At 66.8% G+C, this 27,721-nt stretch overlaps 1 protein-coding gene across 1 annotated transcript; it reads right to left on the bottom strand.

Annotated features, from left to right (window-relative positions):
- Positions 1-238: 238 nt before the first annotated feature.
- ACIN1 (apoptotic chromatin condensation inducer 1) lies at positions 239-27,689 on the bottom strand. The gene is given in 24 exon segments (XM_075916785.1): positions 239-475; positions 477-662; positions 1,937-2,037; positions 2,230-2,305; positions 2,308-2,433; positions 2,435-2,514; positions 2,517-2,532; positions 2,808-2,900; positions 4,116-4,229; positions 4,376-4,521; positions 4,636-4,786; positions 4,869-4,913; positions 4,915-5,022; positions 5,227-5,342; positions 5,345-5,362; positions 5,506-5,551; positions 8,513-8,654; positions 9,357-9,442; positions 9,584-9,745; positions 12,727-14,532; positions 14,712-14,806; positions 15,774-15,885; positions 15,994-16,059; positions 27,345-27,689. Coding segments are annotated over 24 exon segments (4,323 nt in total). The 3' UTR covers positions 239-388.
- Positions 27,690-27,721: the final 32 nt, after the last annotated feature.

Genomic DNA, 27,721 nt, shown 5'->3' with positions numbered 1-27,721 from the left:
CCAGAGCAATCAAGGGATCTGGTCCATTTCCCTCCACACTCGCCTCTTGGGGCAGCCCTGTGGGAGCAGGGGGAAGGGCACTGGATAGGTGGGGGTGCTGCACCCCCCGGACCGCCCCCACGAATCACACACACCCCTCGCGTATGAAACTAACTCCGGCTTTTATTCCTCTCGATTCCAGCGACAGCAGAATAAAAAAACATTTGTCCCAAAATAAAATACAAATTAACGGGGTTCGGGGGATGCGCCCCAGGGAGCGGGGGGTCGACAACCCAGGGATCTGCCGGGGGGGCAGAATTATCCCCCTCCGTAACCCAGCTGGCCCCAGCAGAGTCCTGGGCTGGCCCGTGGGGGGGCTGGGCCCACCCCCCCCAGCTGTCCATGAGCCTCAGCGCCGGCCGCCCCGGTCCCGCACAGGGGTGCTGCGGCTCCGGCTCCGGCTGTGCCTTTTGGCCTCCCGGCGCTCCCGGCCCCCCCCTCTCGGCGCCCCCCGCCCCCCCAGGGGCGCCCCCGGCCCCGCGCTCCCGGCTGTGCTCCCGCCGCTTGTCGCGCTCGGCCTGGCGGCTCCGCTCCCGCTGGCGCGACTCCTCCTCCTCCAGCTCCTTCCGGCGCCGCTCGCGCTCCCGCGCTCGGGCCGCCCGCTCCGCCTGCTTCTGCACAAACTGCCAGAAAGGGGGTGAGTCCCGGAGCCCCCGACAGCCCCCCAGAGGCCCCCCAAATGCAAGGGACAGGCCGAGTCCCAGAGCCCCCGACGCCCCCCCGGAGGCCCCCCAAATGCAAGGGACAGGCCGAGTCCCGGAGCCCCCGACGCCCCCCCGGAGGCCCCCCAAATGCAAGGGACAGGCCGAGTCCCAGAGCCCCCGACGCCCCCCCGGAGGCCCCCCAAATGCAAGGGACAGGCCGAGTCCCAGAGCCCCCGACGCCCCCCCAGAGGCCCCCCAAATGCAAGGGACAGGCCGAGTCCCAGAGCCCCCGACGCCCCCCCAGAGGCCCCCCAAATGCAAGGGACAGGCCGAGTCCCGGAGCCCCCGACGCCCCCCCCGGAGGCCCCCCAAATGCAAGGGACAGGCCGAGTCCCAGAGCCCCCGACGCCCCCCCGGAGGCCCCCCAAATGCAAGGGACAGGCCGAGTCCCAGAGCCCCCGACGCCCCCCCAGAGGCCCCCCAAATGCAAGGGACAGGCCGAGTCCCGGAAGCCCCCGACGCCCCCCCCAGAGGCCCCCCAAATGCAAGGGACAGGCCGAGTCCCAGAGCCCCCGACGCCCCCCCGGAGGCCCCCCAAATGCAAGGGACAGGCCGAGTCCCAGAGCCCCCGACGCCCCCCCCGGAGGCCCCCCAAATGCAAGGGGACAGGCCGAGTCCCAGAGCCCCCGACGCCCCCCCCGGAGGCCCCCCAAATGCAAGGGACAGGCCGAGTCCCAGAGCCCCCGACGCCCCCCCGGAGGCCCCCCAAATGCAAGGGGACAGGCCGAGTCCCGGAGCCCCCGACAGCCCCCCAGAGGCCCCCCAAATGCAAGGGACAGGCCGAGTCCCAGAGCCCCCGACGCCCCCCCGGAGGGCCCCCCAAATGCAAGGGACAGGCCGAGTCCCAGAGCCCCCGACGCCCCCCCGGAGGCCCCCCAAATGCAAGGGACAGGCCGAGTCCCGGAGCCCCCGACGCCCCCCCAACCTCAGGAGACAGGGCGAGTCCCGGAGCCCCCGACACCCCCCCAGAGGCCCCCCAAATGCAAGGGACAGGCCGAGTCCCGGAGCCCCCGACGCCCCCCCCCAACCTCAGGGGACAGGGCCGAGTCCCGGAGCCCCCGACGCCCCCCCCAACCTCAGGAGACAGGCCGAGTCTCGGAGCCCCCGACGCCCCCCCAGAGGCCCCCCAAATTCAAGGGACAGGCCGAGTCCCGGGCACCCCCGACGCCCCCCCAGAGGCCCCCCAAATTCACCTGGGTGTCGGTCAGGGGCAGCCAGTAGATGCAGGGGGCAGCCTTGGTCTTGCGGAACAGATCATCAAGCAGCTTGGCCGGGGGCTCCTCCGGGGCCTTCTCTGAGGGAGGCCGGGGGGCGGGTCAGTGGGGGTTTCGGGGGTCAGATGCTCTGCCCCAGCCAAGCTCCATCCTCAGCTCCCTGCCTGCTCCCAAAGCTCCTCCCCCTGCAGCCAAGCTCCTCCCCCTCCCCTTCCCTCCCCCTCCCCCACTCCCCAGGCCCCGCCTCCTCCAGCCCCAGCCCCGCCTCCTACCTTTCTTCTCCGCCTTCTTCTCCTTGGCCTTGGGCGGCTCCTTGCGGCGGCGCTCGCGGGAACGGGGAGCGGGGCCCCCTCGCGCACCTTGTCGCGGTCCCACTCGCGCTCGGCCCGCGTGCGCTCCCGCCGCTCCATCTCCCGCTCCCGCTCCGCCCACTGCTCCCGCACCGCCCGCTCCGGCTCCCGCGAGCGCTCCCGGGGGGGCTGAGCGCCGGCCCCCGCGCCCCCCGGCTGGCCCGGGCCCTGGGGCCGCTGCTGCCTCCACCGCCCGCTCCGCTAGCAGCCCCGGTGGAAGTCCAGCTGGGGGGAGACAGGGGGTGAGACGGGGTCTTGAGCCCCCCCCAACTGCCCCAACCCGGCCCTGCCCCTCCCCCCTCAGCCACCGCCCCCGCCCCCCCAAAGGCCCCAACCCTCCCTGCCACCCCCAAATCCTCCCCCAGCCCCCGACCCCCCCAATCAGCTCTGATCTGCACCAAACTCCTCCCCCGTCAAAGCCCCCATTAGGGCCCCGGGGGGGGGGGGGGGGACCCAGAGCTGACAAGCCCCACTCCCCCTCCAGTAGCCGGCCCAGGTACCTCATCCTGCTCGGCGAAGTCTGCCGACAAGAACTTGGGGTTGGACTGGGGCCATTTCACGCCGTGCAGGGCGTTGCGGGTCAGCACGGCCTCCTCCAGGGGTGGAGTACTGCGGGGAGAGAGAGATGGAGCCGGGTGGGACGGGCGGCCGGTGCGAGGGGCGGGGAGAGAGAGATGGAGCCGGGTGGGGACGGGCGGCCAGTGCGGGGGTGGGGAGAGAGAGATGGAGCCGGGTGGGGACGGGCGGCCGGTGCGAGGGGCGGGGAGAGAGAGATGGAGCCGGGTGGGGACGGTGCGGCCAGTGTGGGGGGTGGGGAAGGGACGGAGAGATGGAGTCGGGTGGGGACGGGCGGCCGGCGCAGGGGGGGAGGGAGGGAGAGATGGAGCCGGGTGGCCAGTGTGGGAGGGAGAGAGGGATGGAGAGATGGAGCCGGGTGGGGACGGGCGGCCAGTGCGGGGGGTGGGGAGAGAGAGATGGAGCCGGGTGGGGACAGGGCGGCAGTGCGGGGGGTGGGGAAGGGACGGAGAGATGGAGTCGGGTGGGGACGGGCGGCCGGCGCAGGGGGGGAGGGAGGGAGAGATGGAGCCGGGTGGGGACGGGCGGCCAGTGTGGGGGGTGGGGAAGGGACGGAGAGATGGAGTCGGGTGGGGACGGGCGGCCGGCGCAGGGGGGGAGGGAGGGAGAGATGGAGTCGGGTGGGGACGGGCGCCGGCGCAGGGGGGGAGGGAGGGAGAGATGGAGTCGGGTGGGGACGGGCGGCCGGCGCAGGGGGGGAGGGAGGGAGAGATGGAGTCGGGTGGGGACGGGCGGCCGGCGCAGGGGGGGAGGGAGGGAGAGATGGAGCCGGGTGGGGACGGGCGGCCGGCGCAGGGGGGGAGGGAGGGAGAGATGGAGCCGGGTGGGGACGGTGCGGCCGGCGCAGGGGGGGAGGGAGGGAGAGATGGAGCCGGGTGGGGACGGGCGGCCGGCGCAGGGGGGGAGGGAGGGAGAGATGGAGCCGGGTGGGGGACGGGCGGCCGGTGCGGGGGGGAGGGAGGGAGAGATGGAGCCGGGTGGGGACGGGCGGCCGGTGCGGGGGGTGGGGAAGGGACGGAGAGATGGAGTCGGGTGGGGGACGGGGCGGCCGGCGCAGGGGGGGAGGGAGGGAGAGATGGAGCCGGGTGGGGACGGGCGGCCAGTGCGGGGGGTGGGGAAGGGACGGAGAGATGGAGTCGGGTGGGGACGGGGCGGCCGGCGCAGGGGGGGAGGGAGGGAGAGATGGAGTCGGGTGGGGACGGGCGGCCGGCACAGGGGGGGGGAGGGAAGACACTCACGGTGACGTAACAGTGCGACTTGATCTTGTCGATCCAGAAAGCCTCTTCCACCAGCGTCCCCGTGCGGCCCAGCAGCTCCTTCAGCTGGGCCAGTGTGAAGGGCCGCACCTGCGGGGGCAGGGGGTGTCAGTCACAGCAGCGCCCCCCCCCGACCAGCCTGAGACTTGCTGGCCCCAGCCCCTCCCCCGCTGGCTCCGGGCCCGGTGGGCACAGCTCCGTCTGCCCCCCCCCCGCCTGGGCTGGCCCCCACTCACCAGGTTGCAGATGTGCACGATGGGGCTGGGCTTGGCGCGGGGGGGCGAGGGGAGCTGGGCCGTGCGCACGGGGTCGTCGATGGTGATGGAGACGCCCGAGCGCTGCTGGCTGATGGAGCGGCGCGTCAGGGTGTCGCTGAGCGTCACTGGGGGGGGCAGAGAGGGATCAGCCAGACACGGGGGCTCCCCATCACGCGCCCCTCCCCCGCTCAGCCCCGCCCCACATCATGCCCCAAGCCCCCCTCCCTCTCCCTACCGACCTTTCTTGACTTCGTGCTCCACGGGCGGGGGCAGGGCCAACTCTGCTGTGACTTGGGGGGGCTCCGGCGGCTCCTCCTCAGGCTCCTTCTCTTCCTCCTCCTCCTCCTCCTCCTCGCCCCGCCCGTTCTCCTGCCCCTCGGCCGGCACCACCTGCCACGGGAGACGGGGAGCTCGTGGGGAGCGGGCTCTGGCTGGGGGAGGGGAAGGGCCCGGCAGGACTCCCCCCACGTACCTGCGTGACCGTCCGGCAGATCTTCAGCCCCTTCTCGTGGGCGGTCCGGCTCGCCGTGGCGCTCCCCCTCGTCCTCCGAGATGCGGGCGTCGTCGGCGTGCAGGTCCACCACCGCCTCCTGGCCCGCCGCCGGCTTCATCTCGGGGATCAGGCTCTGCGGGCCAGGAGAGCAATGGGGCCACCGCACCGAGCCCCCCGGCCGGAGGGACCAGGAGGCCAAAGGGGCCCAGGTGTCTAGGGCGGAACCCCAGCGGGCACAGGCCGGGGGAGGGGGCGGGCCCCCCAGCGGGCACAGGCCGGGGGAGGGGCGGGGACCCAGGCGTGTGGGGCAGGTCCCCTGGCGCCCAGCCCCCCATACCTTGAGCGACTCGGTGGTGATGCTGATCGACGGCTTCTTCTGGGTGGTGGCCGTGCTGGCCCCCCAGCGCCGTTTGCGCCCGCCCGACGGGCCGCCCTCTGTGTCGCTGTTCCCCCCGCTGCCCCCTTGGCCGCCGCTGCAACCCAACAGCCAATCAGAGCACAGCACGGGGGCACGGCCCAGGGCCCCCCCCGCACCCACAGACCGCCCCCTCTGGCCGGGGAGGGGGCAGTGCTCCGGACCTCGAGGGAGGGGCACGGAGCAGGGGGCGTCACTTACACACGACCGAGATCTTCCTCTTGAAGGCCTTGTGCTGGGCTGTAGCCTGCGGAGAGAGGGGAGGAGGGAGCGAGAGAGGAGGGAGAGGAGGGAGAGAGCCCCGCATGGGGGGGGGCTGGTCAGAACCTCTGCGTGGAGCAGCGGCCCCCGGGCCCGCTGGGGCGGGGGGGGCGCGCGCAGGTGGCTCAGCTGGGGCTAAGGGGGGGCGACGGGGGAGGGGCCAGACAGTCCAGGAATAATGGGGCTCCCCTCCCAGCAACAGGGTAGGGCTCAGCCCTGGGAAAGGAGGGGACCCCACAGCCAGCCCCACGTTCTGCCGCCCATCCCCACACTGCCCCACCACCAGCCCCCCACACTCCTGCTGCCCCCCTTGTCCCTGATCCCCCTTATTGCCCCCGATCCACCTCACTGCCCCCACCAGCCCCACATACTGCCCTCATGATCCTGCCCGCCCCACACTGCCCCCGCCAGCCCCACCCCCATAGCCATGATCCCACCCCCCCGGCCTCCCATGATACCCTCACACCCTGCCAGCCCCCCCCCCATCAACTCCCATAACCTGCTCCCCCCCACGCTCTGTGAGCCTGCGTGACCCTCCTCTGCCCCTCCCCCCCGACCCTCCTGGATTTATTCCTGGAAAGCTCAAACCCCAAAGAGAGAGCTGGGGGCCCCGCTCCCCACGGATCGCCTCACCCCGGCAGGCTGCCCCCCACCCCCGAAAGCTCCATACAAAGAGTTGAACCAAAAACCTCCTTCGTCTTTAAAGAGCACAAGGAAACCCAAGAGCCAAGGAATAACACTGCTGCCAATGGGGCCAGGTACCATCTCACACCTGGGGCGTCCTTCGTCGGCCAATCGCACCGCAGTGCCCAGGGTAGCTAGGCAACGGCCGGTCCAATCGCAACGCGCCCTTCCAGGTTTGGAGGGGCGGGGCGGGGCCACAAGAGACAAGGGTGGTGGTGGAGGAACCTAGCGCTGGTGTCCCAGAAGGAGAGAGGGCAAAGACAGGAGCCACCCGCTGGCAGGGGGCTGGGTGGAGAGTCCCAAGAGAGCGGGCAGCCGGGGGCCACGGTCCTGGCTGGCACAGTCCGGAGCATAACGGAGCCCCCGGGGCTGGAGCTCGTTGGAGCAACTGCTGAGAGCAACGGAGACCCCAGAGGTGGAGGTCCTGGCAGAGTCCGGAGAGCAACGGAGCTCCTGGGGCGGAGGAGACCCCAGGGCGGAGGTCGTGGCTGGCGGAGTCCGGTGCCCCCGGGGCGGAGGAGAACCCCAGGGGCGGAGGTCGTGGATGGCGGAGTCCGGCGCCCCCGGGGCAGAGGAGGACCCCAGGGCGGAGGTTGTGGCTGGCGGAGTCCGGTGCCCCCGGGGCGGAGGAGGACCCCAGGGCGGAGGTTGTGGCTGGCGGAGTCCGGTGCCCCCGGGGCGGAGGAGGACCCCAGGGCGGAGGTTGTGGCTGGCGGAGTCCGGTGCCCCCGGGCGGAGGAGAACCCCAGGGGCGGAGGTCGTGGATGGCGGAGTCCGGCGCCCCCGGGGCAGAGGAGGACCCCAGGGCGGAGGTCGTGGCTGGCGGAGTCCGGCGCCCCCGGGGCAGAGGAGGACCCCAGGGGCGGAGGTCGTGGATGGCGGAGTCCGGCGCCCCCATGGCGGAGGAGAACCCCAGGGGCGGAGGTCGTGGATGGCGGAGTCCGGCGCCCCCATGGCGGAGGAGAACCCCAGGGGCGGAGGTCGTGGATGGCGGAGTCCGGCGCCCCCGGGGAGCTGCAGCGTTGCAGGGATGCCGGAGAAGCGAAGGTCTTCAGCACTTATCCCAGGCGAGTTCTGTCCCCGGGGCCCAGAGCAAGTGCCCAGGGGCTGGGAGTCCTTGAAGCGCGCCCCAAGAGCCGCAGAGACCCCCGCAGGCTGGAGGAGCACCCCGGGTCCTGGCACGCTCTGGAGAGCAACGGCCCAGGGCAGGGAGATCACGGGAGCAGCTGAGTTCTACCCGCAGGGCTGGAGTCTTTGGAGCAAGTCCGGGGCGAGGCAGGGCCCCAGGAAGGGAAGCTCAAGAGCTCGTTCTGCCCCCGGGGGCCGGAGGACCCTGCAGCAGGTCCCAAGAGCAGGGCACCAGGGTCCGGAGGTCCTTGGCGTAGGTCCCACGAGAACAGGAACCGCTGGCGGCAGACCCATTGGTACAGGTCCTGCAGCTAGACCCCCAGGTGGTAAGAGAGGGGTCTGCAGCAAATCCGTCGGCCTGGAGAGCCAGGGGCTGGAAGTGACCCCCAAGTCCTTGGACAGTCCCATCAGCCTGGGGCCCCCGACAGCAAAGGTTCACGAGCAGCAGGCCTGGCGGCCCCATGTGCCGACAGCACCCCGGCAGCGCTGCCTGCCCCACGAGGCCGGGAACTCGGGGGCTCGCGCTCCCCTCCCCCCGCCCGCTCTCTGTCTCTCTCTCCGTGTCTCTCTGGCGCGTGCGCCCGCTGGGCCGGATGCTCTTTAAAAACGTGGATCAGAACAGAGGAGTCCAGAGGAGAAGGTCAACGGGGGGATGGGGTGGGGCGCGGGGGGGTCCCCGGCTGCGGGGGAGGGGGTGCCCCCGGCTGGGGCGAGCACCGAGGAGGGGGCGGAGCTCGGGAGAGCAGGACCTCGTGACAAGGCGACATTGTGCAGCCCCAACCCCACCGCAGCCCCCCAGGCCCTGCGCCCTCAGACTATGGCTAACGGGGGGGCCAGGGGGAGGCTTGGCTGGCTCTGGCAGGGGGCGCCCAGGAGAGAACCCCCAAGTTGGTGGGCAATCCATGCGGGCTTCTCCCAGCCCCCCGTCTCCTCCACTGTGAGCAGCCCTGGACGCGGGGGAGCCCCCCATCACCTTGGAAAGGGGGCAGAGCCCTTACCTACCCTGGTTTGGCCAGCAAAGCCCTCCCCTTCGGCAGCCCCCGCCCTCCAATCCATGCTGGCTGACCTAACCCCTCCCTCCAGGACCCCCACCGGCCCGCCTCCCCCCAAGCCACAGGGCACCCCGCCATGCTACCTCTTTCCTCTCCTCGTCCTCGGGACCCCCGTCGGGGTGCTCGTCGGGGCCGGGGACCTGTGCAGGGGGGCCGGCTGGGGGGCTGGTGCCAGCCTGGTGGGGCTCCAACTCCATGGGTACCTCCTCCTTTTCCTCCTGACTGCTGGGGGAAACGGCGGGGGAAGGGGGGGTAAACGGAGGGTGGCCCCATCATCAGCCCCTCTACCCCCGAGCCCCGCCCCCACGGAAACTCCTCCACGCAGCCCCCCCACCCCCCGCCAGGCCCAGCAGGGCGGGGGCAGACAAAGGGAGGGAGGGATGAATGGGGGAGGGGGCGCGGCGGGAGCGAATGGAACGCGGATGAATGGGGGCGGGGATGAATGGACCGGGGACGAGTGGGGGCGGGGATGAATGGAACGGAGATGAATGGGGCGCCGCGCGGGGATGAATGGCGCCGGGCGGTGAATGGAGCCGGAGGTGAATGGGCAGGCATCGGGCCGGGTCTCACCCGCGGGGCCGCGGGCCCGGCATGGAGGCGGCGGCGACGATGGCGGCTCAGGGCTGCGGGCTGGGCCGGGGCAGCGGCGGGCGACGAGCGGGCGGGGCGGCCATCTTACCGCTACCCAGCAGCCCCCGCGCCGGGGGCGGGGCCGCCGCAGCCCCCCCCCCCCCGCGCAGCCCCGCCCCCTGCGCCCCCCTCGGCTCAGCCCGGCTCCCTCACCCCTCAGCCCCCCCCACACGCCGAAGCCAGACTCCCCGCCCCCCTCATCACTCTCCCCGGCCCACCCTTCAGTCCCCCCCCCCCCCCCCCCCCCCCGGCTCAGGGACCCAGGCCACCCCTCCCACCCGACCCCTGGTCACTTACTTCTTCCGCTGCCTCTCTTCTGCCTGGCCCAGCGAGTCCCCCCGGGACCCTGCCCCAGCTGGGCCCCCCAGCGTCAATGAGCCGCCCTGTGGGGAGAGGGGGAGGCTGCGTTAGAGGGCTCCCATTCCTGGCCCCCCTCCCAGGCAGCCATGCCCCCCGGAGGGGAAAAGCCCGTGCCTCATTTCTCCCAGTACTCCGACCCTCCCCCCACCGAGCCCCCCACATACCCGGTGTGACTCCAGGCTGGGCTGGTGCTTATGGCTGGGGCGTCTCTGGGGGGCTGGTGGGGGCGAGGCGGCTGGTCTGCCCTCTGCCCTGGGACTCTCCGGTGCTTCCTGCCGTCGTGCCGCGGGGCTGGGGCCGGCCCGCAAGGCTTCAGGGCTGCGCGTCTGGGGTGCCCAGACAAACAGAGCTTTAGTGACACAGCAGCTCCAGCCAGACCTACAGCTGGTTCTAGAGCAGGCAGGCTCCGTGGGGACCGAGAGCGTGGCCAGGATCTAGAACCAGCAGGGGTTGGAGCAGGACAGGGTCTAGCACAACCCAGCTCAGAAAGGCCAGACTGGGCCCCTCTTGCCTGCCACTGGCCAGGTCCAGAATAAGACAAGCATGGAGCCAGCCACCCGCCAGCCACTCCTAGCAGCTGGAGGTTTGGGACCCGGGCTGCAGGAATGTGGCCTACAGTGCCCAACCCTGTTAGCTTCTGACCTCGCACCATCCCCTGGCAGGGAGTTCCACAGGTTAATGTGGCCTGACCACAGCCTGCTGCCTTTTCATGAGGTCTGGGCAGGGGCAGCTCTGAGACCCAGTCCCCATCTCCAGCCCAGGCAGGACATTACAGCCTCCATCCTACCCACGCTGTCTCTGCCCCCACTGCAGGGCCCCCCGCACCCCAAATCCTTTGGGGCAGACGGGATACCGCAGGTGGGCATCCAGGGATCTAGACGGGGGCAGGGAAGATTTCCTGCCTCGCTTTCTCCGTATGGCGAGCGGCCACAGCCCCGGGTCCCTCGCGTGGCGGCAGCTCCCGTGGCCCACGGCTACGCGGGCAGGGCGGGCGCTGCGCCTCACCCGGGCACTTCCCTGCGCTGAACTTCCTCGCCCGCGCCAGTGCCCAGCCCCGAGGTGCCCCCGCTCCCCTCGGCCTGAAAGAGTCTGGGGAATTCTGTGGGGCCCGGCTTTCCCCACCCCCTCCACCGGGCCGTGGTGTTCCAGGGATGCCCGCAGCCGGGGGCAGATTTCCCTTCTCACAGCTCTTGGTGTCGTCCAGTCCCAGCTCCTGGTAGCCTGGGGTCTGGGACACCCGCTGCCCAGCTCTGCGGCCGATCCCACTGCTCTGCTTCGCTGGGCACCGAGGGTCGGCAGGCCCGGGCAACTGCCAGGTTCCCCGGAGAAACAGCCGTGCCAGGAGCCAGCCTGCTGGGCTCACGACCGGTCCCGTAGCACCGGGTTCATTCATCGCCACACGCTGCCTCGCTCTCCACCCTGTCGCCCCAGACAGACTCTCCCTCCGCCCAGGCAGCGAGGAGCAATGGGGAGAGCGTAGCCTGAGGCTCCCTCAGTGCCTCGGTGGGCTGGGGCCCTACCAGTCGCTCTCAGCCGTCCTAGCCTGGACTCCATGTGTCTCCTGAGAGTTGGGCCTCTCGGCGCCTTTGGCCACTGCCCACCTCCGGCTCAGCCGGGGGTTGGGTGCTCTGACTGGGCTACCCGTGTCCGCCTCCCTGATGCACCCTGCAATTTGCAGGCATCTCACCTGCTCCGAATTCACAGGTCCCTGGCTTCCTGAGGTGGTGACAATTCCCTTCGGAACACTGATGCTGCCATGGCAGGAGACTCCCGCCTGTATGTTCAATGGGTCGCTCAGCGCCCCAAGAGCCAGATGCCCCCCTGCAGGGGCTGGCACTGGAATGGACTGAGCCAGACCATGAGACGGAAGCTCCGTTTGGGTTGTGACTTAGAACACCAGGACTGAGTCTGGCACAGGTCTAGTCCCCAGAACATGGCTCTGAAGCAAGGCTGGGTTCTAGATCACACTGGGAGGAGGAACCGTCAGGGACGGGGATCTAGAGCACGGAGGCAGGTCTGGAACAGGCCTAGCCCCCAGAACATGGCTCTGAAGCAAGGCTGGGTTCTAGATCACACTGGGAGCAGGAACCGGTAGGGACGGGGATCTAGAGCACGGAGGCAGGTCTGGAACAGGCCTAGCCCCCAGAACATGGCTCTGAAGCAAGGCTGAGTTCTAGATCACACCGGGAGAAGGAACCGGTAGGGACGGGGATCTAGAGCACGGAGGCAGGTCTGGAACAGGCCTAGCCCCCAGAACATGGCTCTGAAGCAAGGAGAAGTTCTAGCAACAGCCAGGAGACAGGGATCTAGAGCACAGAGGCGGGGCTAGAGCAGGCCTAGCTTCCAGAACATGTCTCTGAAGCAAGGCTGGGTTCTAGCAACAGCCAGGAGAGACGGGGAACTAGAGCACGGAGGCGGGGCTAGAACAGGCTTAGCCTCCAGAACATGGCTCTGAAGCAAGGCGGGGTTCTAGCAACAGCCTGGAGAGACAGAGATCTAGAGCACGGAGGCAGGTCTGGAACAGGCCTAGCCCCCAGAACATGGCTCTGAAGCAAGGCGGGGTTCTAGCAACAGCCAGGAGAGACAGAGATCTAGAGCACAGAGGCGGGGCTAGAACAGGCCTAGCCCACAGAACATGGCTCTCAAGCAAGGCGGGCCTAGCCCACAGAACATGGCTCTCAAGCAAGGCGGGATTCTAGCAACAGCCTGGAGAGACAGAGATCTAGAGCACAGAGGCGGGGCTAGAACAGGCCTAGCCCACAGAACATGGCTCTCAAGCAAGGCGGGGTTCTAGCAACAGCCAGGAGAGACGGGGATCTAGAGCACGGAGGCGGAGCTAGAACAGGCTTAGCCTCCAGAACATGGCTCTCAAGCAAGGCGGGGTTCTAGCAACAGCCAGGAGAGACGGGGATCTAGAGCACGGAGGCGGAGCTAGAACAGGCTTAGCCTCCAGAACATGGCTCTCAAGCAAGGCGGGGTTCTAGCAACAGCCAGGAGAGACGGGGATCTAGAGCACGGAGGCGGAGCTAGAACAGGCTTAGCCTCCAGAACATGGCTCTCAAGCAAGGCGGGGTTCTAGCAACAGCCTGGAGAGACGGGGATCTAGAGCACAGAGGCGGAGCTAGAACAGGCTTAGCCTCCAGAACATGGCTCTCAAGCAAGGCGGGGTTCTAGCAACAGCCTGGAGAGACGGGGATCTAGAGCACGGAGGCGGGGCTGGAACAGGCCGAGTGCTCCAGAACCAGGCGTAGGCACGGAGCAGGGTTCTAGATCCCATGGTGCACAGAGCTAGCAGCTCGGGGCTCACCTTCCTGCTGCTGCTGGAGCTGGAGCGCGAGCGGGAGGCCTCGCGCTTCCTGGTGGGGGATGCGGAGCGGCTGGAGCGGGACCCGGAGGAGGTGGAGTCGGAATCTGAGTTGGAGCCACTCCTCCGCCGGCACTTGGGGGGAGGGGAGGGCGATGCTGGGCAGGTCTCCGACAGCCTCTCCTGATTTGGGGGGCCCTCCTTGGTCAGCAGCGGGGGAGGGGGCTCATCCTCCCCGGGGGAGGCCACTGGTGCCTCCCCTTTCAACAGCTGGGGAGGGGCAGGGGAGTTGGGGGTCACAGCCACACCCCCTTCCTGTGAGATCTCCGGGGGTCCTTCTGCCTCCTCCTGGGGGACCCCCCTGTCTTCTTGTAGTCTAGCAGCCCCTTTCTTCTCTAGGGAACCCTCCAATGGAGGAGCTGGCGGGCTGGTCTCCCGCTTCTCCCGGGGGGCCGTCAGGCTCGGCTCCTCCTTCTCCCGGGGGGCCATTGAGCTGGGCTTCCCCTTCTCCCGGGGGACCAGCGGGCTGGTCTCCCCCTCTTCCTGGGGGGCTGTTGGGCTCAGCTCCTTCTCCTGGGGGGTCACTTGACTGAACTCCTTCACCCGGGGGGCTGGCAGGCTGGGCTCCCCCTTCTCCTGGGGGGTCACTGGACTGGACTCCTTCACCCGGGGGGCTGGCAGGCTGGGCTCCCCCTTCTCCTGGGGGGTCACTGGACTGGACTCCTTCTCCCGGGGGGCTGGCAGGCTGGGCTCCCCCTTCTCCTGGGGGGTCACTGGACTGGACTCCTTCTCCCGGGGGGCTGGCAGGCTGGGCTCCCCCTTCTCCTGGGGGGTCACTGGACTGGACTCCTTCACCCGGGGGGCTGGCAGGCTGGGCTCCCCCTTCTCCTGGGGGGTCACTGGACTGGACTCCTTCTCCCGGGGGACTGGCAGGCTGGGCTCCCCCTTCTCCTGGGGGGTCACTGGACTGGACTCCTTCTCCCGGGGGGCTGGCAGGCTGGGCTCCCCCTTCTCCTGGGGGGTCACTGGACTGGACTCCTTCTCCCGGGGGGCTGGCAGGCTGGGCTCCCCCTTCTCCTGGGGGGTCACTGGACTGGACTCCTTCTCCCGGGGGGCTGGCAGGCTGGGCTCCCCCTTCTCCTGGGGGGTCACTGGACTGGACTCCCTCTTCTCCTGGAGGGCAGAGGGGCTCGGCTCCCCCTTCTCCTGAAGCGCTGCCGGGCTGGTCTTCCCCTTCTCCCGGGGGGCTGGCAGGCTGGTCTCCCCCTTCTCCCGGGGGGCCCGAGTCACAACTACCCCTGTTCCCGGGGGTTCGGAGGCCCTGTTCATGGCCCTTTCCTGGCTTTCAGCTGGGTCGGGCTCCCCTGTTCCCTGGTGCGCTGGGGCCTGGGCTGATCCCCTTCCCTGAGGCCCTGGTTTGGGGCCCCCCGTGGCGGGGACCTCAGGCCGGCCCACTTCGTCGGGTGCTGGAGACCTGGGCACCCCGGTCTGTCGGGGAGCTGGGGCCTTGAGTCCCCCCTTCTCCTGCTGAGACCCCCTGACGTCCTGGGGTGAGCTGCTCGCGCGGAGACCTGGAGGCCAGGCCCCCCCTCGCTCCTCCTTCCGCTCCAAAGCTTTCACTTCCTCCTCCTCCTCTTCCTCCTCCTCTTCCTCATCTTCCTCCTCCTCCTCCTCGTCCTCCTCCTCCTCTTCCTCCTCCTCTTCCTCCGGCTTCAGGGCCTGCCGGGGCGCGCTCCTCCGGCTCCTGGGGGCCTCCCTCTCCTCCGGGCCCACAACCTGGGCCCCCTCCGCAGGCTTGGCGGCTCTGGCCTGCGAGAGAGGGGGAGCAGGTGAGAGGGGGCCCCCGGTCGCTCCCCCCGCAGCAGGCCCCCACCTTCCCCGCTCCCTGCAGCGCGGTGCCCCCACTGCCTCCCCCCGCAGGACACCCTGGGGCCAGCCCCCCACTCCCAGCAGCACGGCGCCCCCTAGCTGTGTGCCGCAGAACTGACCTGCCTGACCCGAGTGGAGCGGCGCTCCTGCCTCCTGGTCCCCTCCTCATCGGAGTCGTTTCTCTCCCGGGAGATGGGGTAGCTCTTCCCGGAGGCTGGGGAGTGACAGGGAGCCATCAGCTCAGGAGTCCAGCCTTCGCCCTGCTCTAGGGCCTGGCACCATCGACTTCTCGAAAACCCCGTTCTGGATGCCCGAGGCGGCTGAATCTAGATCCTGCCTGTTCTAGAGGCCACGCCTGGAGACGCTGAACCCCACCTGCTCTAGACCAACACCCTCCTCCATTCTTGCTGCCTCTCTGGTTTTCTAGCTCCTCAGGCAGCGAGCCTCCTACATTAGCCAGGATCTAACCCACCCCGACTGGATGGCAAAGGATCATGGGAGCATGCATTCCCCCCAAACCTATCGGATCCGTGTGGGTCTAGAGTGGTGTAGGTTCTAGGCCAGCATCGAGTTCTCCCCCAATTTTCTGGAGGAGAGCGCGTTCTAGCTCTCTGTTGAATAGGGTCTCAAAGCAAGAGTGAACCAAGGGGTCTAGATCCAAGCGACGTTCTAGGTATCTCAGTCTAGAGCTCCTCCCCGGTTCTCAGAGGCTGGGTGAGTGTGGCAAAGAGCACTCCTGAGCAGAGGCAATGACACAGCTCCAGGGAGAGTGAGGTTCTAGATCATAGCAGGGTTCTGGGTCTCTCACACCCTGGCGAATCCCAGGCTGGGGCTGTACGTTCTAGACCCATCCACGTGCTATAGTTACCCTGAGTCCCACTCCAGAACACTCGTTCCAGAGCCTGCTGCTCTAGAGTCCTCTCGGCCACCTGCTCCACAGGCAGGCTGCTCTAGCCGCAGAAAGGGGGAGGGGTGAAACAATGGCAGCCACCCTGCCATTGGTTGACTCCCCCTCTAGTCAGCCAATCAAGGGCATCCATTTCCACCGCACCCGGGGGGTGGGCTCTGAGGAAGGCCCGTCCCCACTGGCTGAATGGCGAGGGGGGTCCCAGTCAATCAGAGGTGGCTGGTGGAGCTGGGCTCCCTGGGCACGAAGGACCCGGCATCCACCCCACACTCACCCTCCAGCTCCGCTGCCTCCCGGGCCTCCCTCTGCAGCCGCTGCTGCAGCAGCTCATGCTGCTTCTCCAGGTATTGCTTGATGAAGCTGTTCTGACTCATCTCCTCCCCGATCTGCAGGGAGACGAGAGGGTGAGAGGCAGGACGCCTGGGCTCCCGTCCTGGCTGGGGGGGCGTGTCCGGTGGGGCTGCCTGCCCCTGCGCCCCGCCCCGGGGTCTCACCTGAGAGTTGGGCTGGAAGGTGGCATGGAGGGTCGAATGCTTCTGCAGGTTCTCCAGCATGAGGGCCTGTGGCGGAGAGACACCGAGTTCAGAGGCGGCGCCGGCCCCTGGCTCCTCCAACCCACGGCCTGCTGTCCTAGGCCTGTTCTCAGGGCCCGCCCCAGCCCAGCCTGTCCAAAGCCTCCTCTGATCTACCCACAGCCCTCCAGCCCGCTCTCCCTCCCAGCCCTAGCCCCCCACCAGCCTTCGTCCGCACCCCCGTCCCACCCAGCCCATCAAGCCAACATTCAAGCCTCATCCAACATGCCCCCGCCGTCAACTCTCTCAACACAATGCTCGTGAATTGACCAGTTCAACGTTTGCCATCCAACCCACCCGGCCCTCCACCGCCTTGCCCAAGACAATCGCAGATCTAACCACCTTGCTCAGGACATCCACCATTACACCCAGCCCTGCACAGCCTCTGCTACGCTCCTGGACGTCCCCCCTACATCCACCACTCAAAGCAACTTCACTGCAGCACGTCTATCAGCTGTGCTCCACTCCATCGTCTACCTACCCAAGCCAATTCCATCGCACAACGCAACTACAACCCAACTCAACACCAGCTGCCCACCCAACCACCGCCCAATCCAATTCCATTGCACAACGCAACTACAACCCAACATCGACTGCCTACCTAACCACCAATCCAATTCCATCGCACAACGCAACTACAACCCAATTCAACACCAGCTGCCCACCCAACCACCGCCCAGTCCAATTCCATCGCACAACTCAACTACAACCCAACCCAACATCGACTGCCAACCAACCACCACTACCCAATCCAATTCCTTCACACAACGCAACTACAACCCAACTCAACTCAACACCAGCTGCCCACCCAACCACTGCCAAATCTAATTCCATCACACGACTCAACTACAACCCAACATCGACTGCCTACCTAACCACCAATCCAATTCCATCGCACACCTCAACTACAACCCAACCCAACTTCGACTGCCCACCCAAACACCACCACCCAATCCAAATCCATCGCACAACGCAACTACAACCCAACTCAACACCAGCTGCCCACTCTACCACCGCCCAATCCAATTCCATCACACAACTCAACTACAACCCAACATTGACTGCCCACTCAAACACCAACACCCAATCCAATTCCATTGCACAACGCAACTACAACCCAACATCGACTGCCTACCTAACCACCAATCCAATTCCATCGCACACCTCAACTACAACCGAACATCGACTGCCCTCCCAAGCACCACCACCCAATCCAATTCCATCGCACAACTCAACTACAACCCAGCGTTGACTGTCCACCACACCACCACCCAATCCAATTTCACTGACCAACTCAACTATAACCCAACCCAACATCAGTTGCCCAACGAAATAACCACCATCCAATTTAATTCTACATTGTAAGTGAACAACACAATGGCTGCCATGTAACCCACTCCCTGAACTCAACCCAACACAACCACCACTATCCAATCCAATCCCCCTATGCAACCCCAACAACTCAACTCAGCATTGACCACCCAAAGCAACAGCTGCCATTCAACCCACTATCACTATATATAGCTTAGACACAACTCAACCCAACACCCATCATCCAAAGCAATCCTATCCTATAATTCACAACAATACAACATCCAATGCTAGCACGTTTGCTCCCTCATTACACTGTACCCTTCAACCACAAGTCCTCCAGCTGAGAACTGTCCAACTCTAACATCCACATGATGTCCTCCCTTGGTGGAAGAAGTGGGATCTCCCTGTAAGGCCCTACCCTTTTAGTGACAACACTGGGATCTCCACAAAGCCTTGCTGCTCATTGGCTGGAGAAGTGGGACTGCTCCCCGACCTTCACTGGTACCAGGAGTGGGATCTCTCTGCAAGGCCCTGCCCTCCAGAGTGGCAGGAATGGGATCTCCCTGCCCCCCCAACTGGAGGCAGAAGTGGGATCTTCCAAAAAACCATCTGTTCATTGGCGCCAACAGTGGGATCTCCCAACAAGGCCCTGCCCCCTCCCCGAGTGGCAGCAGTGAGATCTCCCCAAAACCCTGCCGTTCATTGGTGGCAATGTCACAGAAAAGCCCTGCCCCACTTAGTGTTAGCAATGGGATCTCTCCAAAACCCGGCAGATCACTGGGGGCAATAAGGGGATCTCCCAGCAAGGCCCTGCCCCCCCGAGTGGCAAGAGTGGGATCACCCCAAAAAACAGCTACTCATTGGTGGCAAGGGTGGAATCTCCCAGCAAGGCCTTGCCCCCCCTTACTGGCAGGAGTGGGATCATCCCCAAACCCTGGGGCTCACTGGTGGCAAGGGTGGGATCTCCCCCACTTAGTGGCAGCAGTGGGATCATCCCCAAACCCTGGTGCTCACTGGTGGCAAGAGTGGGATCTCCCAGCAAGGCCCTGCCCCCCCCTTAGTGGTAGCAGTGGGATCATCCTTAAACCCTGGTGCTCATTGGTGGCAAGGGTGGATCTCCTCCCCCCCTTAGTGGCAGCAGTGGGAGCATCCGCAAACCCTGGTGCTCATTGGTGGCAAAGTGGGATCTCCCCGCCCCTTAGTGGCAGTAGTGGGATAATCCCAAAACCCTGGTGCTCACTGGTGGCAAAGGTGGGATCCTCCCCCTTAGTGGCAGCAGTGGGATCTCCCCCAAACCCTGGTGCTCACTGGTGGCAAAGGTGGGATCCTCCCCCTTAGTGGCAGCAGTGGGATCATCCCCAAACCCTGGTGCTCACTGGTGGCAAAGGTGGGATCCCCCCCCTTAGTGGCAGCAGTGGGATCTCCCCCAAACCCTGGTGGTCACTGGTGGCAAGGGTGGGATCCCCCCCCTTAGTGGCAGAAGTGGGATCTCCCCCAAACCCTGGTGCTCACTGGTGGCAAGGGTGAGATCCCCCCCCTTAGTGGCAGGAGTGGGATCTCCCCCAAACCCTGGGGCTCACTGGTGGCAAGGGTGGGATCCCCCCCCCCCTTAGTGGCAGCAGTGGGATCATCCCCAAACCCTGGGGCTCACTGGTGGCAAGGGTGGGATCCCCCCCTTAGTGGCAGCAGTGGGATCATCCCCTAACCCTGGTGCTCACTGGTGGCAAGGGTGGGATCCCCCCCCTTAGTGGCAGCAGTGGGATCATCCCCAAACCCTGTTGCTCACTGGTGGCAAAGGTGGGATTCCCCCCCCTTAGTGGCAGAAGTGGGATCATCCCCTAACCCTGGTGCTCACTGGTGGCAAGGGTGGGATCTCCCCCCCCTTAGTGGCAGCAGTGGGATCTCCCCCAAACCCTGGTGCTCACTGGTGGCAAAGGTGGGATCCCCCCACCTTAGTGGCAGCAGTGGGATCTCCCCCAAACCCTGGTGCTCACTGGTGGCAAGGGTGGGATCCCCCCACTTAGTGGCAGCAGTGGGATCATCCCCAAACCCTGGTGCTCACTGGTGGCAAGGGTGGGATCCCCCCCCTTAGTGGCAGCAGTGGGATCTCCCCCAAACCCTGGTGCTCACTGGTGGCAAGGGTGGGATCTCCCCCCCCCTTAGTGGCAGCAGTGGGATCTCCCCCAAAACCTGGTGCTCACTGGTGGCAAGGGTGGGATCCCCCCCTTAGTGGCAGCAGTGGGATCTCCCCCAAACCCTGGTGCTCACTGGTGGCAAGGGTGGGATCCCCCCCTTAGTGGCAGCAGTGGGATCTCCCCCAAACCCTGGTGCTCACTGGTGGCAAGGGTGGGATCTCCCCCAAACCCTGGTGCTCACTGGTGGCAAGGGTGGGATCCCCCCCTTAGTGGCAGCAGTGGGATCTCCCCCAGACCCTGGTGCTCACTGGTGGCAAGGGTGGGATCCTCCCCCCTTAGTGGCAGCAGTGGGATCTCCCCCAAACCCTGGTGCTCACTGGTGGCAAGGGTGGGATCCTCCCCCCTTAGTGGCAGCAGTGGGATCATCCCCTAACCCTGGTGCTCACTGGTGGCAAGGGTGGGATCCCCCCCCTTAGTGGCAGCAGTGGGATCATCCCCTAACCCTGGTGCTCACTGGTGGCAAGGGTGGGATCCTCCCCCCTTAGTGGCAGCAGTGGGATCTCCCCCAAACCCTGGTGCTCACTGGTGGCAAGGGTGGGATCCCCCCCTCCCTTAGTGGCAGCAGTGGGATCTCCCCCAAACTCTGGTGCTCACTGGTGGCAAGGGTGGGTTCCCCCCCCTTAGTGGCAGCAGTGGGATCTCCCCCAAACCCTGGTGCTCACTGGTGGCAAAGGTGGGATCCCCCCCTTAGTGGCAGCAGTGGGATCTCCCCCAAACCGTGGTGCTCACTGGTGGCAAGGGTGGGATCCCCCCCTTAGTGGCAGCAGTGGGATCTCCCCCAAACCCTGGTGCTCACTGGTGGCAAGGGTGGGATCCCCCCCCTTAGTGGCAGCAGTGGGATCTCCCCCAAACCCCGGTGCTCACTGGTGGCAAGGGTGGGATCCCCCCCCCCTTAGTGGCAGCAGTGGGATCATCCCCAAACCCTGGTGCTCACTGGTGGCAAAGGTGGGATCCTCCCCCTTAGTGGCAGCAGTGGGATCTACCCCAAACCCTGGTGCTCACTGGTGGCAAGGGTGGGATCCCCCCCCTTAGTGGCAGCAGTGGGATCTCCCCAAACCCTGGTGCTCACTGGTGGCAAGGGTGGGATCTCCCCCCCCCCTTAGTGGCAGCAGTGGGATCTCCCCCAAACCCTGGTGCTCACTGGTGGAAAGGGTGGGATCCCCCCCCCCCTTTGTGGCAGCAGTGGGATCATCCCCTAACCCTGGTGCTCACTGGTGGCAAGGGTGGGATCCCCCCCCTTAGTGGCAGCAGTGGGATCATCCCCAAACCCTGGTGCTCACTGGTGGCAAAGGTGGGATCCCCCCCTTAGTGGCAGCAGTGGGATCTCCCCCAAACCCTGGTGCTCACTGGTGGCAAGGGTGGGATCTCCCCCAAACCCTGGTGCTCACTGGTGGCAAGGGTGGGATCTCCCCCCCCTTAGTGGCAGCAGTGGGATCTCCCCCAAACCCTGGTGCTCACTGGTGGAAAGGGTGGGATCCCCCCCCCCCCCTTAGTGGCAGCAGTGGGATCATCCCCTAACCCTGGTGCTCACTGGTGGCAAGGGTGGGATCCCCCCCCTTAGTGGCAGCAGTGGGATCATCCCCAAACCCTGGTGCTCACTGGTGGCAAAGGTGGGATCCCCCCCTTAGTGGCAGCAGTGGGATCTCCCCCAAACCCTGGTGCTCACTGGTGGCAAGGGTGGGATCTCCCCCAAACCCTGGTGCTCACTGGTGGCAAGGGTGGGATCTCCCCCCCCTTAGTGGCAGCAGTGGGATCTCCCCCAAACCCTGGTGCTCACTGGTGGCAAAGGTGGGATCCCCCCCCCTTAGTGGCAGGAGTGGGATCTCCCCCAAACCCTGGTGCTCACTGGTGGCAAGGGTGGGATCCCCCCCCTTAGTGGCAGCAGTGGGATCATCCCCAAACCCTGGTGCTCACTGGTGGCAAGGGTGGGATTCCCCCCCCTAAGTGGCAGCAGTGGGATCTCCCCCAAACCCTGGTGCTCACTGGTGGCAAGGGTGGGATCTCCCCCAAACCCTGGTGCTCACTGGTGGCAAGGGTGGGATCCCCCCCTTAGTGGCAGCAGTGGGATCTCCCCCAAACCCTGGTGCTCACTGGTGGCAAGGGTGGGATCCTCCCCCCTTAGTGGCAGCAGTGGGATCTCCCCCAAACCCTGGTGCTCACTGGTGGCAAGGGTGGGATCCCCCCCTCCCTTAGTGGCAGCAGTGGGATCTCCCCCAAACTCTGGTGCTCACTGGTGGCAAGGGTGGGATCCCCCCCCTTAGTGGCAGCAGTGGGATCTCCCCCAAACCCTGGTGCTCACTGGTGGCAAAGGTGGGATCCCCCCCTTAGTGGCAGCAGTGGGATCTCCCCCAAACCGTGGTGCTCACTGGTGGCAAGGGTGGGATCCCCCCCTTAGTGGCAGCAGTGGGATCTCCCCCAAACCCTGGTGCTCACTGGTGGCAAGGGTGGGATCCCCCCCCTTAGTGGCAGCAGTGGGATCTCCCCCAAACCTCGGTGCTCAGTGGTGGCAAGGGTGGGATCCCCCCCCCTTAGTGGCAGCAGTGGGATCATCCCCAAACCCTGGTGCTCACTGGTGGCAAAGGTGGGATCCCCCCCCTTAGTGGCAGCAGTGGGATCTACCCCAAACCCTGGTGCTCACTGGTGGCAAGGGTGGGATCTCCCCCCCCCCCCTTAGTGGCAGCAGTGGGATCTCCCCAAACCCTGGTGCTCACTGGTGGCAAGGGTGGGATCTCCCCCCCCCCCTTAGTGGCAGCAGTGGGATCTCCCCCAAACCCTGGTGCTCACTGGTGGAAAGGGTGGGATCCCCCCCCTTAGAGGCAGCAGTGGGATCATCCCCAAACCCTGGTGCTCACTGGTGGCAAGGGTGGGATCTCCCCCCTTAGTGGCAGCAGTGGGATCTCCCCCAGAGCCTGGTGCTCACTGGTGGCAAAGGTGGGATCCCCCCCCTTAGTGGCAGCAGTGGGATCTCCCCCAGACCCTGGTGCTCACTGGTGGCAAGGGTGGGATCCTCCCCCCTTAGTGGCAGCAGTGGGATCATCCCCTAACCCTGGTGCTCACTGGTGGCAAGGGTGGGATCCCCCCCCTTAGTGGCAGCAGTGGGATCATCCCCTAACCCTGGTGCTCACTGGTGGCAAGGGTGGGATCCCCCCCCTTAGTGGCAGCAGTGGGATCATCCCCTAACCCTGGTGCTCACTGGTGGCAAGGGTGGGATCCCCCCCCTTAGTGGCAGCAGTGGGATCTCCCCCAAACCCTGGTGCTCACTGGTGGCAAGGGTGGGATCCCCCCCTTAGTGGCAGCAGTGGGATCTCCCGCAAACCCTGGTGCTCACTGGTGGCAAAGGTGGGATCCCCCCCTTAGTGGCAGCAGTGGGATCTCCCCCAAACCCTGGTGCTCACTGGTGGCAAGGGTGGGATCCCCCCCTTAGTGGCAGCAGTGGGATCATCCCCAAACCCTGGTGCTCACTGGTGGCCAGGGTGGGATCCCCCCCTTAGTGGCAGCAGTGGGATCTCCCCCAAACCCCGGTGCTCACTGGTGGCAAGGGTGGGATCCCCCCCTTAGTGGCAGCAGTGGGATCTCCCCCAAACCCTGGTGCTCACTGGTGGCAAAGGTGGGATCCCCCCCTTAGTGGCAGCAGTGGGATCATCCCCAAACCCTGGTGCTCACTGGTGGCCAGGGTGGGATCCCCCCCTTAGTGGCAGCAGTGGGATCTCCCCCAAATCCTGGTGCTCACTGGTGGCAAGGGTGGGATCCCCCCCTTAGTGGCAGCAGTGGGATCATCCCCAACCCTGGTGGTCACTGGTGGCAAGGGTGGGATCCCCCCCCTTAGTGGCAGCAGTGGGATCATCCCCTAACCCTGGTGCTCACTGGTGGCAAGGGTGGGATCCCCCCCCCCTTAGTGGCAGCAGTGGGATCTCCCCCAAACCCTGGTGCTCACTGGTGGCAAGGGTGGGATCCCCCCCTTAGTGGCAGCAGTGGGATCATCCCCAACCCTGGTGCTCACTGGTGGCAAGGGTGGTATCCCCCCCTTAGTGGCAGCAGTGGGATCTCCCCCCCCCTTAGTGGCAGCAGTGGGATCATCCCCAACCCTGGTGCTCACTGGTGGCAAGGGTGGGATCCCCCCCCTTAGTGGCAGCAGTGGGATCATCCCCCAACCCTGGTGCTCACTGGTGGCCAGGGTGGGATCTCCCCCTTAGTGGCAGCAGTGGGATCATCCCCCAACCCTGGTGCTCACTGGTGGCAAGGGTGGGATCCCCCCCTTAGTGGCAGCAGTGGGATCTCCCCTAACCCTGGTGCTCACTGGTGGCAAGGGTGGGATCCCCCCCCTTAGTGGCAGCAGTGGGATCATCCCCCAACCCTGGTGCTCACTGGTGGCAAGGGTGGGATCCCCCCCCTTAGTGGCAGTAGTGGGATCATCCCCTAACCCTGGTGCTCACTGGTGGCAAGGGTGGGATCCCCCCCCCCTTAGTGGCAGCAGTGGGATCTCCCCCAAACCCTGGTGCTCACTGGTGGCAAGGGTGGGATCCCCCCCCCCCTTAGTGGCAGCAGTGGGATCTCCCCCAAACCCTGGTGCTCACCGGTGGCAAGGGTGCGATCCTCCCCCCCGCTTAGTGGCAGCAGTGGGATCTCCCCCTAACCCTGGTGCTCACTGGTGGCAAGGGTGGGATCCCCCCCTTAGTGGCAGCAGTGGGATCATCCCCTAACCCTGGTGCTCACTGGTGGCATGGGTGGGATCCCCCCCCCCCCCTTAGTGGCAGCAGTGGGATCTCCCCTAACCCTGGTGCTCACTGGTGGCAAGGGTGGGATCCCCCCCTTAGTGGCAGCAGTGGGATCATCCCCTAACCCTGGTGCTCACTGGTGGCAAGGGTGGGATCCCCCCCCCTTAGTGGCAGCAGTGGGATCATCCCCTAACCCTGGTGCTCACTGGTGGCAAGGGTGGGATCCCCCCCCCCCCCCTTAGTGGCAGCAGTGGGATCTCCCCCAAACCCTGGTGCTCACTGGTGGCAAAGGTGGGATCCCCCCCCCCTTAGTGGCAGCAGTGGGATCTCCCCAAACCCTGGTGCTCACTGGTGGCCAGGGTGGGATCCCCCCCTTAGTGGCAGCAGTGGGATCTCCCCCAAACCCTGGTGCTCACTGGTGGCCAGGGTGGGATCCCCCCCTTAGTGGCAGCAGTGGGATCTCCCCCAAACCCTGGTGCTCACTGGTGGCCAGGGTGGGATCCCCCCCTTAGTGGCAGCAGTGGGATCTCCCCAAACCCTGGTGCTCACTGGTGGCCAGGGTGGGATCCCCCCCTTAGTGGCAGCAGTGGGATCTCCCCCAACCCTGGTGCTCACTGGTGGCCAGGGTGGGATCCCCCCCTTAGTGGCAGCAGTGGGATCTCCCCCAAACCCTGGTGCTCACTGGTGGCAAGGGTGGGATCTCCCCCTTAGTGGCAGCAGTGGGATCTCCCCAAACCCTGGTGCTCACTGGTGGCCAGGGTGGGATCCCCCCCTTAGTGGCAGAAGTGGGATCTCCCCCAACCCTGGTGCTCACTGGTGGCCAGGGTGGGATCCCCCCCCTTAGTGGCAGAAGTGGGATCTCCCCCAACCCTGGTGCTCACTGGTGGCCAGGGTGGGATCCCCCCCTTAGTGGCAGAAGTGGGATCTCCCCCGACCCTGGTGCTCACTGGTGGCCAGGGTGGGATCTCCCCCTTAGTGGCAGCAGTGGGATCTCCCCCAACCCTGGTGCTCACTGGTGGCAAGGGTGGGATCCCCCCCTTAGTGGCAGCAGTGGGATCTCCCCCAACCCTGGTGCTCACTGGTGGCAAGGGTGGGATCCCCCCCTTAGTGGCAGCAGTGGGATCTCCCCCAACCCTGGTGCTCACTGGTGGCCAGGGTGGGATCCCCCCCCCTTAGTGGCAGCAGTGGGATCTCCCCCAACCCTGGTGCTCACTGGTGGCAAGGGTGGGATCCCCCCCTTAGTGGCAGCAGTGGGATCTCCCCCAACCCTGGTGCTCACTGGTGGCCAGGGTGGGATCCCCCCCCCTTAGTGGCAGCAGTGGGATCTCCCCCAACCCTGGTGCTCACTGGTGGCCAGGGTGGGATCCCCCCCTTAGTGGCAGCAGTGGGATCTCCCCCAACCCTGGTGCTCACTGGTGGCCAGGGTGGGATCCCCCCCTTAGTGGCAGTAGTGGGATCTCCCCCAACCCTGGTGCTCACTGGTGGCCAGGGTGGGATCCCCCCCTTAGTGGCAGCAGTGGGATCTCCCCCAAATGCTGGTGCTCACTGGTGGCCAGGGTGGGATCCCCCCCTTAGTGGCAGCAGTGGGATCTCCCCCAAATCCTGGTGCTCACTGGTGGCCAGGGTGGGATCCCCCCCTTAGTGGCAGCAGTGGGATCTCCCCCAACCCTGGTGCTCACTGGTGGCCAGGGTGGGATCCTCCCCCCTTAGTGGCAGCAGTGGGATCTCCCCCAAATCCTGGTGCTCACTGGTGGCCAGGGTGGGATCCCCCCCTTAGTGGCAGCAGTGGGATCTCCCCCAACCCTGGTGCTCACTGGTGGCAAGGGTGGGATCCCCCCCTTAGTGGCAGCAGTGGGATCTCCCCCAACCCTGGTGCTCACTGGTGGCCAGGGTGGGATCCCCCCCTTAGTGGCAGCAGTGGGATCTCCCCCAAATCCTGGTGCTCACTGGTGGCAAGGGTGGGATCCCCCCCTTAGTGGCAGCAGTGGGATCTCCCCCAACCCTGGTGCTCACTGGTGGCAAGGGTGGGATCCCCCCCTTAGTGGCAGCAGTGGGATCTCCCCCAAACCCTGGTGCTCACTGGTGGCCAGGGTGGGATCCTCCCCCCTTAGTGGCAGCAGTGGGATCTCCCCCAACCCTGGTGCTCACTGGTGGCAAGGGTGGGATCCCCCCCTTAGTGGCAGCAGTGGGATCTCCCCCAACCCTGGTGCTCACTGGTGGCCAGGGTGGGATCCTCCCCCCTTAGTGGCAGCAGTGGGATCTCCCCCAACCCTGGTGCTCACTGGTGGCCAGGGTGGGATCCTCCCCCCTTAGTGGCAGCAGTGGGATCTCCCCCAACCCTGGTGCTCACTGGTGGCCAGGGTGGGATCCTCCCCCCTTAGTGGCAGCAGTGGGATCTCCCCCAACCCTGGTGCTCACTGGTGGCAAGGGTGGGATCCCCCCCTTAGTGGCAGCAGTGGGATCTCCCCCAACCCTGGTGCTCACTGGTGGCCAGGGTGGGATCCCCCCCTTAGTGGCAGCAGTGGGATCTCCCCCAACCCTGGTGCTCACTGGTGGCCAGGGTGGGATCCCCCCCTTAGTGGCAGCAGTGGGATCTCCCCCAACCCTGGTGCTCACTGGTGGCCAGGGTGGGATCCTCCCCCCTTAGTGGCAGCAGTGGGATCATCCCCAACCCTGGTGCTCACTGGTGGCCAGGGTGGGATCCCCCCCTTAGTGGCAGCAGTGGGATCTCCCCCAACCCTGGTGCTCACTGGTGGCCAGGGTGGGATGTCCCAGCAAGGCCCCGCCCCCCCGCTGGAGGCGGCAGTGGGATCGCGCCACGCCCCGCCCCCCCGCTGGTGGGATCGCGCCAAGCCCCGCCCCCTCCCCCGCTGGCGGCCATGGGCTCTGCCCCGGGCCTCTCCCCCCCCGCCCCAGCAGGGCTCCCCCCGCCGCGGCCCGTGCGCCGGGCGGGCTCCCCGCGCATGCGCGCTGGCCGCCCCCCGGGGCCCCGGGCCCCTGCGCCGGGCGGCGAGCGGGGGTCCCGCCGCGCATGCGCGCCGCGCCTCACCCCGCGGAGCCGCTTGATGAGCGCGCTCTTCTGGCCGCTCTTGGCCAGGCCGCGCTGCTGCAGGGCCGCCTTGAGGTCGGCGACCCGCAGCGCCTGCAGCGGCCTCCCGTCCAGAGTCACCTCCTCCCCGTCCGCCATCTTGTGTGGCGCCGCTGCCGGCCTCGGCCTCGCCCGCCGGCCCGGGCCCGCTCGGCAACTTCCGGCCGCGCCTCGGCTGCTCGGCTCGGCCCGCCGCGCCTGCTTCGGGCCTTTCCGCCAGGCCTCGGCACCCGGAAGTGAGGTGCCCGAGGGCCTGGGAACGCGGCGGGGAGGCGCGACGCCGGCTGGCGGTTCCGGGCGGCGCATGCGCGGCGGGGGCTTCGGACGCGCTCGGCTGT

The sequence above is a fragment of the Pelodiscus sinensis genome, unplaced genomic scaffold (genome assembly GCF_049634645.1).
Source record: "Pelodiscus sinensis isolate JC-2024 unplaced genomic scaffold, ASM4963464v1 ctg191, whole genome shotgun sequence".
Taxonomy (NCBI): Eukaryota; Metazoa; Chordata; order Testudines; family Trionychidae; genus Pelodiscus; species Pelodiscus sinensis.
The sequence above is the reverse complement of the archived record's forward strand: the minus strand, read 5'-3'. Positions and strand labels throughout refer to the sequence as shown.